Here is a 12,211-nt window from a genome sequence, read left to right as displayed (position 1 = left end):
ATATTTGAAGTTCATTCATCTGTGCCTACTGTCTAGATGCCTTAATGTGGGATTTCTAGTCTTCTTTGTCATATGTCTTCAAAGGAGGGATATTGTTGTGCATTGCAAGCATCTCCATCATCTACCACGACGAGATGACTTGTTCTGATAGCTTTTCTCTATTGCGAGTTGCAAACAGACTTCAGCTGACTTTCGGCCATAAGATCCTTCGTGATAACACAAATACAATTAATAGCAGTTGGCAGAACAAGTAATAATGGCGGTAAAGTTTTTAAATTTTCATGAAATTACCCGAAAAGCTTATCTCCACTTGAGCTTGTACCATGCAAAAAACTATGGAATTCCTGTTAAAACAAAAATAAAAAAGAACGTTTCATTCTATAAGTGAAAAGTATTCTATACATTAATATTTATATGATGAGGGTTTTGTGCTGTTATAGAAAATTTTACAATTAGTATTGTCTCGAATAAAGTATGGCGTTATTCCTTTAGAAGGTCTCATTCATCATCAGATAGACTATAGAGAACTTTGTAGGACTGGTCACCTGTGACTCAATATTCTCTGCTTGCTTACAATATATACTTAAAACCAATGAATTATTATTTATTAAAGATATCGTCCATTTCACTTTGGTGATAAGACAGGTAGGCATCCGCTAAGTGAAGTATGCACCAAATTTTCAGTGAATTTAGCAAATATTTTTATGGTTGATCAAATTAACTTTAGTAGTATACCTCAAATAATCTTTCCTTAAGTTCTTTTGCGGACTTCCCTATAAGTTGCATAGCTTCGCGATTCCAAAGCAACAATGAGATAAAAGCGGTTCCATCCATAACACGAACTTGAAGCCTATACCTGCAACTCATTTTTTATTAACCTTATGCATATTTTTTATAGATATAACATTTTAAAATTTTCACTAAATAGTACTAACCTGTGAGTAACAGAAGATTCTTCTTCATTGCATTTGGCACAAAAGTATTTATTTCCAACTTTTTCCACCTTTCGACTACACTTGTTGCATGCCAAGTATGACCATCCCCGGTCAAGTTCCAAATTAACCAATTTTGCCGCAATCCAATAGCTGGATTCCTATTGAGTAAAAAAGAAATAATTATTCTAAATGCAAAACAGAAAACATAAGGTAAATATAATTGAGAAAGTAAATTAAACTCACTTGCATGCACTGAACTAAATCCCTAATAGTTTTAAACAGTGCAATTCCTTTGTCTAACTCATCTCTAACAGAGTAACTTTGCTGAGAACTTGTTCAAGTGATTCGTTCAATGTTTGATTGACGTGCTGCAAGTAATCTGCATAAGTCAAAAATTGTAATTTATAATACTATTGTTATATTTTCTGTACATATAGAAAAGGATTATACACTTGACAAACCTGGATTTAAAGTCAATAGACTGCGGCAACATAGAATTTATTTATATCTTTGTCTGATACCAACAGCTACGCACTGAGTAATTACCTGTGTGTCAAATGAATTATGAATAAAAATTTGAAATTTAAAATTTTTTATACAGTAAAATTAAAAAATACATGTAATTTATGGTAAACCTCGATATTTTTGAGGTTTCATATGCTGCAAAACAACAATCAAAGGCTCATTGGCAGATTCATTCAAGTGATGTTGAATTTGATCCACAAGTTCGCTCCATAATGTTGCCATAATCCTGTTCCTCCTATACGTTTCATGGTAAGGTTAATAAACACATATATAGGTAATCTATCAATAAAGTATTTTTTCTATTTTTGAAGTACTTACTGATCATCTTCGAGTACAACATTAATAAGGACACTTTGGTCGTCTCCCTGCTTGTAGGTCTTAACATCTTCATAGGTCACAACCTGACCAACAACATCTATAAATATAAAAGTTAGTGACATACTTTCACAAATAACATTTTTAACTTCATTTAAAATTTAAAAAAATATTACCGAGTAATTCTGTCTCATCGACATCATGTTGATTTGTTAGTTGGTCAAAAGGGCGCAAGTTAAACATGTTCATATGAAATGAAGGATCATTTGTTTCCTCAACAAATGTCTTTTGAGTAAATGTCAGCCTCAGGTTGTGTGTCGTAGTCCTCAACTTCAAATTATTTGGTCCGACTACAAAGTAGTTCATACGATATAAGCGAAGTTCATGTATCTTGTTCCTAAAAAACTTAAGAACATACTTTTCGATTGTAGCATGTATACGATCACCCTGCAAATTTAGATTCATTATTAGTACACAATTATGAAGCCAACAAATGTAAGCGCGTATATACTTTCATCACTGTGTAAACTTGTTAAAAGATGTAATGTCAAAAACCAGAATGCTACAGTTGTTGTATATCAATTATGAAGGCAAAATTAGCAGACACAAAGCTGAAAACTGCATATATAAACGTAGTTTCTATATGTTCATCCGATGATCGTGTAAGCAAGGCAAGCAATAGCTAATATTTGCCGAAGTTTCTTATTTTGAACAATTATTATGTACAAAGATGCAACTTAGCTGATTGTTAATATAAGGACAATCACTGTCTAAAGTTATACTCAACATTTGAAGTGAAAAACGAAATGACACAATGGATTCCAGATCAGTTAAAGATCTGTTGATATGGAAGTCGAAATTATTTAAGTAATGCGGAAGAAAGAATTTTCATATGGAATGCGACTACATTAGTAAGTTTAAAACTATGAGAAAGTTGAATATGTTACCTTAGAATCCTGTAAAACCAATTCAATTGAATACGATATTTGCAGGTTAAAGCGATCCGGCATTATCCACATTCGAACGACTCTAACTTTGAGATTCCATTGCATCGAGTTGGATGATATTTGTTTGATATCATGAATTTGTGTGGCCATACTTGCAAACTAATTGTAATCAGACTGTAGTAGATGAAATATGAAGTTGAAAAGGTTTTGAAAATATAAAGCACATAAATCATGGAGTTATAGATGTGTATATAAAATCGGGATTTTTGAGTTGGAAGACCACGTTTGAGAGCACGATCAGTCGTGGGATAATGGAGATTATTTTGCCTTTGAGATGCCGACTGTTTTGTTGGAATAACTGATATTATTCCTCCTTTTTAAAAAAACGTATGTATAAAAAAGTTAAAAAAAAGTACTTGCAAATTGTGGATGGTAGTTATGGAGTAAAAGACGGCAACTTAGAAAGTGGAGGAATCTTTTCCTTGATTTTAATAACAGCAACGTTAATTAAAGGGAAGAAAATTCTGGAAAGCAAAAATCGTGGGATGAATGGAAACCAATTTCGTGGGAGTATTGTTGGTTTTTTAGATTTGTAAAATTAACTGTACTGATTTTGCTGATTTGTAGGGAGGAATGTTTTCTTTGTTTTTAATAACAACCACGTTAATTAAGGGGAAGGAAAAATCGGAAAGCTAAAATCGTGGGGAATAGAAACGATAAGAGTATTGATGTTTTTTTAAATTTCTAAAATTAATTTTATTTTGCTGATTTTGCTGATTTGTAGGTAGAAGAAACAAACTCCAACTTTTTTGGAGAGTTGTCTTAATTTTTTACATGTGTTAGCATGATGGGTATTCCACTTGGCAGCCTAACATTGTTTTGCTTGTATTATTCTATATAGATAGATTTTCATGTGACTGTGTTTTTAGTTTACCATTTAACGAAATATCGTTGCTTAATATAAAAAAGTACAATACATATTTTTTTTGTGAGTAAACTTATTTACTCGTTACTCTCAAATAATCCTCTCAAACCCTATAGTTAAAATGGAACACTTTATAATTGACTGAACTCAAACCATATAATTTGAGAACTCCTCTAAGCAACTATGTTACAGTCTTGATTCTTGAGCAGCCATATTCGCCAGTTAGGCAAACATAACTTCTTTTTTCCGTCCCATTGTCCGATACTCATATTGAAGCTCCAATATATTTAGATTCATGTCGGAAAATTTCACATTGAAGGGGAGGGTAAACGCTTACTAACAAACACAACTTCACACTTAAGAAACTCGAACCCAATATTCTTATTAAGAATGAAGGAGTATTTATCACACTACCATAATCCTTTGTGAATCTAGGGTGTCTTCATACTTATGGATCCAGGGTCCATGTCGATTCTAAACGTTCAAACATGTAGTTATGGAGAAGCAAAAATGAACAATTATGAAAGCAAGAGTTTGGTGCACATTAATGTAATTATGGAACGAGATAATCCAAGGGTATTAGTACGAGTCTTGTACGAAGTAGGTGCGAGCTCTATTTTAAAAGGCAAAATTGAAACTCGCCCCGGTGCGGAGTACTCATAAAATGCCCCTGGGCTTATGTGTGCGTCTTAGTTCCGTAAGACTTACGCCTCGGCCATTGGGGCTTACGCCCCCAACACGTCCAACGCCCATCATACTGGGCTCGCCTAATAGAACTTTATGCAGTATGTAACTAACCTTGTAAATCCTCAAATTTGCTTAATAAATCGTTGACTTTTCAAAATTACTTTTTTCTTAATCATAAATTATTAAGTTGAGATTATTTTATGTCATAATTAAAATAAAAATTATTGCACGTTATCCACTAAGACTGCCATAATAGTTAATTTTATATAAATCTTTCATTTAAAAAGTATTTATTTATTAACTTTTGTTTGTCTTTATTATATAATAGTCCGTAATTTTTCATAATTATTTTCTTAATATTATTTTTTTCACGTTTACGAGATACCATACTTATTAATCGAATAGCTCAGTAGCTAGTAACTATTTACAAATAATTAGTTATCATGGTATTGTATGGTGAATTATGTATCACTTTATTAACTTGTTCAAACTTTCTCGTGGCGGGAACAGAACAATAGGGAAAGACCCACTTCACGGCAAAGAAAGAGAATGCGGGATAGAGGAATTGGTCAACTCATCAGGCTCATGTCCTTCCTGGCCTGTTGTTTGAGTTGATCGAAGGCGGCGGGTGGAGGGAACCAAAGACGTAAAAATAAATGATGCTAGAGAATCATATTTAAATTGTGAATTATGTTTTTATATAAATTCTCTTTCAGATAGAAAGCATATTAAATAATAGGAGTATTTTCAGAAAAATATCAAATTATAATATCGAAATTCTTTCAAGATTTATTACTCCTTAAGAGATACATATAAAATTATGTATCAAATACATTACTTTTGATGTTTGAGTTGTAACGATGTTGCAGCTAATTTGCGATATATGTCATACTTTTCATATTATTCATAGTTGAATTATAAATTATAAATATTTTAAATAGATTATTTATTATAATTTTATGATTTTGATATAATTTTTATAATTATTTTTTATTTTATACTATCTTAAAATTCTTGAAATTAGTAAAATTTAAAGATTCATAGGACTTACGCCCCGTGTCTCAGGTCTTACGCCTCGCCTCATGCCCCCGCCTATTAAAACATTGGGTGCGAGTTCGAACCCCATTACTCCTTTTTTTTCTTCAAAATAAAGCTTCTAAACCTTCTGGAGCATCTTGCTCTAGCTATGCTTATACTTTTTCCTGTTTTTACATGCTATGCTCACCCTTGAACAAATAAGGAGTACACCGTAAAAGGTTAAAGCGAGAAAAGTAGGAGCAATTTGCACCGATAGCCACCTTTAATGTTGCTATTTGTGGAGATCCCCTCCAGTGATATTTGGTCATGTACTGTTCTGAGCTACCGATACATGCCACGTGTACAATCAAATAATTCAAGACTGAGATACATTTGGTTATTAAACAACTAAAAGTGGCAAGACAATATTTAACAAAAATATAATAGAAAATTCAACACTAACGGCAACGTCAACTGCCATTTTTTTCTCTCTTAAAGCTACACATGGGGCCCACCAGGTGTATTTTTTCCATATGCTTTATTAGTAATAAAAAGTATCTAGAATAATTATAAGAACTATATTCGAATAATTGCTGACGGTAATAATAATATATATTTTAATACATTTTTTTATTAAATATTTTTTAACTTAATTTCTATTATTTGCATATGAACCTTTTTATTTGTACTTTTGCACATGCACGGATTTCTTATTCTCTTCCTCATCGTGTATATATTAATGAAGTATGTTTTTATTTTTTAATGTGCGCATTTATTAACATATAAATATTATGTAATAATTATGAAATTTAAACAACTCAAATAAATCTCATTAATCAAAAGCTTTTGTGTCACCATGAAATAAATGGCAGTTGTTTTTCAATGTGTTCTTTGTCAAAAAAATAAATAAATAATCGAAAAGATGAAAAGACCTATTCAAAAAATAAGAAATTATATTATAATACTCCCTCCGGTTCATAATAAGTGACCAGTTTACTTTTTCATTTTCGTCCAAAATAAGTGTCCAGTTATGTAATCAAGAAAAAATTCAATTTATTTTTACTCTTTTACCCTTATGTGCATATCCCTAAAAAGTTTTCTCACTCCTCATTATAAATATGTGACCAATATTTAATAAGGATAGTTTAGTCATACTAGGTATTTTTGTATAGGATTTAGTATTTTCTTAATGGGCATGCTAAAAGGAAATTGGTCACTTATTGTGAACCGGATGGACTAGTAAAGTAAATTCAAAACAACATATATATTTAGGTTTTACCATGATATCATGGGGGTGTCTATGTGCAGCTTCAAGAGTGAGAAAAATGGCATGGCAGGCCATATAAACGGCTGCCGTTAATATTAAATTTTCTTATTATTATTATTTTGTTAAATATTATCTTACCATGTTTAGTGGTTTAATAATCAAATGAATCTCAACCTTGAACTATTTGGGTGTACACATGGTACATATCTGCAACTGCATTGAACAATACTTGACCAAAAATCACTTGAGGGGATCTTCACCCATTTAGAACATAGTCATAATTTAAAAAATAGTAATCTGATATTCTGATATCTTATCCCACGACTGGATAAAGAGCATTGACAATATAAGGAGGCTGCGGTAATAAAAGAACTCAATAAATACATTAAACGAACTCAATAAATCTGACTACATATTTTTCTTTTCTTTCTTTTCTCACCTACTCAAGGACTCAGTTACACTTAAAAAAAAACACAGTATCACTTAGGAAAAAAAAACAATTATACTCCGAATCAGTCGCTCAAATGATGAAGAATCAGTTCACTGTCATCTTGAATGCCGAGGTTGGTGAGAAGCTCTGAATCACTACACTCTTTTCCACTGAAGATTAACCTCTGTTTATGAAATGGAATTCCCTCCTTTTCACAAATAATAGCCTTAACATCTCCAATTGTGTCGTCAGGGTCCACTATTACCTTAAATATAAACCCTGAAAACTTATATATCACAAATATTTGCGTTACTGATTTACATCTAACGACTAAAATACTGTCATTTCGAATCCCAATGTTGGCGAGCCGCTCGGAATCGCCATGTTCATTTCCACAGAATGTTAATTTCTGTCTATGAAATCGAATGCCATGCTTTTCTTGAATCACAGCCATAACATGTCCAATTGTATCATCAGGCCATACCATTATCTCAAGAACGCGTCCTGAAACAATGTTTCTAACAATAATTCGCGTTACAGGTGCATATCGAAGGATTAAAGTTGAACATTTCTTAATTCCCAGAGAAGTAAGAGAGTGTGAATCTCTCAGAGTTCGTCCCTCTTCATTCAACAACTTCTGTTTCTTAAAAGGAATCCCCTTTTCGTCTTGAATGTATGCTTTAACAGCGCCTATAGTGTCATCTGGTTCGACCATTAAAGGAAAAGAAAGGCTACAATCTTTAGTACCATTTAAACTGTCATCAGGTAGTCCAGCCTTTCATTGTTGGATTCAGTGACCGTGGATCTATATGACAGTAAAACACAGCATAAGCCTCTAGCAAAGTTAAGAAAAAATTAAGAAACAGAGAGATTTCAATTAATGGAAAACTAAGGTAGAAAATTTGACAAAACAGAGAGACTTAACTAATGGGATCACATGTTTAAGTCTGTTAGTAATAATAAATTTACGCTTTTAAACATCAATATAGTGAAGAAAATGAGAGCATACTCTGTTCTACATCCCTTTCAGTCTTTACTTTTGTGCTTTGATCACTTGATCTTCCTCTCTTAGCATCATTGTCGATCTTTACTTTTGTGGCTTGATCACTTGACCTCCGGCCTCTCTTCATATTCTTCCTTTCGGCCTCTTACAAATGGCTAAACCCCAAATACTACTCCTACCAACTTATAGAGGATATTGTTTACTATGGGAACGAGAGGCCAAAATTATTATAGAGACGATTCAAAATCCCATTGATTTTGGAATTGCCTTTTGAACTTCATTTTTACTTTAAGTATGAAATTTTGGCTATTCATCTCCACCTTCAAAGAAGAAATTCCCTCTTTGAACTCATCTCATGTTTTCTACTCACTAACCTATACTAATTCCTATTTATTTGTCACATTTTTTGTAAATATACGCTGCGGGGGCCCCAACACACACATACATTTTATGTTCAAAATTGGCAATATTGCCCGAAAAGTTCCAACAGTTTGCCAAACAAAGGCTAAGAAAAAAAGAACACAAGCATAATTGACATAATAACTACTGGATTTGAAAAAGCATAGGCCTCGCACAATTTTCCAAAAAAAAAAAAAAACTACTCGAAGAAAGGGTCGGGTCGAATAAAAAAGCGGAGTTTCAAATGCAAAATAGTATTGATAACATACTAAATGGTTTGCCTTTATATAGTAGATATCAATTATCAGGTGGCAACTCATTAGTCTAGATGATAAGAAGCCTGATTAACTAAAGAGTCAGGTTACGAGCCTATAACAAATGTCTTCATTTTTTGAATTTTACAAGTTTAGTCTGTTAGGACCGCAAAAAAATATGTGTCATGAGGAAAGCAAACCTTGAATAACGATAAATCGGACAATAAAAGAGAAATCTACCCACTGCCGGCTCAATGGTAAAGCAAGTAAGGCACTTGCTTTAGGCCTCCAAATTTAGGGGGCCCAATTTTTTAGCAATAATAAATTTATATATATAATTGAGTACTTTTAGTAGAATTTTTTCATATAAACAAAAAGATAATTTATTAAATTTGTTCACTAATTATTATGGGAAGTATGAATACTTATAAATTTTTACACTCTCTTTCTTATTTTTCCAAGTCACAATATTTCTTTCCCTTCTCTCACAAGATTATATAATTTCTCTTTAATTTCTTTCTCCAAGAGTATAAAAGTACAACATCTCAAAAGTTTTAGTGGTAAAAATTCGAGATCATTAGATGACGAGAACTGAAAAAGATGTTGTCTTAACCTTGAGTGCTCCTTAAAATATAATAATCACTCCGATATTGATGGTTTAGATTTATTTTTTAAATTAAAAATATTAAAGAAAATAGTACAAGTAAAAAAATAATACTCGAGTCAACACATTCAATCAAATAAAACCATTTGATTCTTTTTCAAATTAATTTACTTTTATAAATAATGTTTAACAGTTTATATAACAATTGCCTCAATATAATAGACATAAGGTTTTTAAAATTAAAATTAAGAAAATCTTATCTAGGATCAATAATTTTCAAGAAAGATTAAATGAATTAAATATACTGCCAGTCGAAAAAGAATGATTCACACTATATCTCAAAATTCTAGAACAATAGGTGGTTTTAAGGAAAAAATATGTTTTACTTTTCAAATTTAAGGACTCTAAATAAATTTTGACTTTAGGCATCTAAAATGCTTGAGCCGCCCCTGAATCTACCAAAAGAGACAAAAATATTTAAAGTTTTTCGGCCAATTGACCTACGTCCATGGCGGAGATGAGCAATCCACTATATAAAAGAGAGTATAAAATATCGAAAGAACAAACTCACGAAGAGGCAAACACAAACGACCACTAACACTTTTTCCGAAAAGTTCTCCCCCTAAACAAGACTCTTACTCCTTATGGCTATATTGTGGATGTTGTTGAATGTGAAGGAAGGAGCCTCAATTTATATATGTTCAAACTTTTTCCTCCAAGAAAAAGAACTAGCCAAATATGAGCGATTTTTAATTTTCTTCTAAGAAAAAAAAAATCAAGTTTGATAAACATGTTGCCCTTTCCTTCAAGAAAGAAAAACTCAATATAGTAAGAATAAGTATTTTACCCTTAGATAACAATTAAACTTATAAGTGGTTTTAAGGATATGTGATTTCACTTGGCACAAACTGGTAAATATGAGAATTAATGTTAGAAATTAATAGTACAATAAAACAAATCAACGTGATGAACAACTGTGGCCCTCGAACTAAATCACCCTCGAACCAACTGAATACGTTATTGAAAAGTATGAACTGAATAACAGAGCTTGTGAGAGAAAAAATATAATATATTGGCTTATTATGCGTGAATATATGATGTTACAAAATGATTAGGATCCTCTTTATATAGTAGAGGAATTCTATTTATGGTAAAATTCTAATTACAGAAGCAAATCCCATGATAGGCTAAATAACTAGTCCTGACTCGATATGTGCCGAGATTTCCGCCACGATCATCACCCGATCACGATATCTCGGCTTTCTGTTATTCGACTTAGCAGGCTTCCTCCGATCTCGCTCGATCTCTTTCTCGCTTTAGTCTCGATCACGGCTGGTCTCGATCTTGATCGACCATTGATCCACGAGCTTACCAATCCATCTCCGTATCATGGTTCGATATAACCGAGGCCGAGCCTTGATCTGCCACCCCGATTTCGGTTAGTCATACAAAATTAGGCAAGCCCGATTTTGACCGTATATAACCTAACAAAGTCCACTTAACAGATTTTTATACCATGATTATTTCTATTATATTTATTATTAATAAGTGGCAAAGGGTGTACGAACGAGGATACTCATGGAATTATAAGTTTTTAGAGGGGTAAAACAGGTAATTTTCCCTAATTATGTACTACTCTTTTGGTAAGCAGGAGTATGCATGTATGTTAATAATACCAAAGCCCGATACTTCTTTTGCCATTTTTCATTAAAAATCATGTTCTTGTAGTTTTGACATTTTAACTATATACTCCCTCCGATCCAAAATAAGTGATTTTTTGGATGTTTTCACACAGATTAAGAAATCCACCTTTTAGCATTAATTAGCAATGAAATTGACCATATTAACCTTTACTATTTCACATAAACACTCCTAACACATATTCCAACATTATTTACTCAAGGACAATGTAGGAAAAAAATAATTAATTCATTCTTGAAATCTGAAAAAATCACTTATTTTGGACCACAAGAAAAAAGCCAAAAAATCACTTATTTTGGACCGGAGGGAGTAGTAAGTGAGGTTTAGAGTATGGCTGTCCAACGGGACGGGACGAGACGGGACGGGACGAAATTAACGGGACGAGACGACATTTAAGCGGGACGGTGGCGGGAAGGGACGAAACGGGACGGGACAAACGGGACGAAACGGTCGTCCCATCCCGTCCCGCTAACAAATGGGATGGGACGGGACGGAACGGGACGGGACGGGACGGGACGGGTTCGTGGGCCTTAAGTGTATTTTTTTTAATTAGAACCAGATCCACTAGGAGTGCCAGAACTGATGGTAGGATCTATAATTTTTCCGGCTTCTATGTTAGCTTGTATCCATAAATCTTTGTGAGCACTTCTTAAGTGTCTAGTTAAACACCCCGTCCCACCACTTACTGAGTGTGCAAATTATTGCTTACATTTTTCACAGATAGCACGATGATTGACTTTATCATGTTTAAAAAATTTCCATACAAGTGATGTTTTGGGACGTTCAACCTTAGGCTTACCCCTTACAGGGGGTACAGGGGGTAAAGCTCCAGACTGAGATTGACTCTGAGTTGGAGCTTGTGTTGCGGGACTAGTGGGTGTTTCATCTAATTCTTCTTCCTCATTTTCTTCATCCTCAAAAAAAATATCATTGCCAAATTGTCTTTGTAAAGTTTCATGATCTAATTGTTCTCCGACATGAACATCATAAAATGTGGGGGTTTGAGAAAATGAAGTTTCATCAACATGAGTCATTTCATCAATATGCTTTCTAACTCTAGGGGGTCTAGGAGAAGGGTTAGGATTAGGATTACTACTACTTTCACCTTTACTACTTTTTTTAAAAATACCAAATATATTTTTAGGTGCCATAATTTAAATACGAAACTAAATTAAAAAAAGCTAACACAAATATTAAACACA

General features: G+C 32.9%; 2 protein-coding genes across 2 annotated transcripts; both read right to left on the bottom strand.

Moving 5' to 3' along the window:
- Positions 1-287: 287 nt before the first annotated feature.
- LOC109212129 (replication protein A 70 kDa DNA-binding subunit A-like) lies at positions 288-2,785 on the bottom strand. The gene is made up of 8 exons (XM_019375745.1): positions 2,723-2,785; positions 1,952-2,222; positions 1,779-1,875; positions 1,571-1,695; positions 1,256-1,314; positions 936-1,093; positions 736-856; positions 288-344 (listed from the first exon to the last, which is right to left on the bottom strand). Exons 1-8 carry the CDS (start codon positions 2,783-2,785, stop codon positions 288-290), a joined length of 951 nt encoding a protein of 316 aa, XP_019231290.1.
- Positions 2,786-7,130: 4,345 nt separating this feature from the next.
- On the bottom strand, positions 7,131-7,763 carry LOC109212128 (polyubiquitin-B-like). The gene has a single exon (XM_019375744.1). The coding sequence runs from the start codon at positions 7,761-7,763 to the stop codon at positions 7,131-7,133; it is 633 nt and encodes a 210-aa protein (XP_019231289.1).
- Positions 7,764-12,211: the final 4,448 nt, after the last annotated feature.

This window comes from Nicotiana attenuata, unplaced genomic scaffold (genome assembly GCF_001879085.1).
Source record: "Nicotiana attenuata strain UT unplaced genomic scaffold, NIATTr2, whole genome shotgun sequence".
NCBI lineage: Eukaryota > Viridiplantae > Streptophyta > Magnoliopsida > Solanales > Solanaceae > Nicotiana > Nicotiana attenuata.
This window is presented reverse-complemented; position numbering and strand designations above follow the sequence as displayed.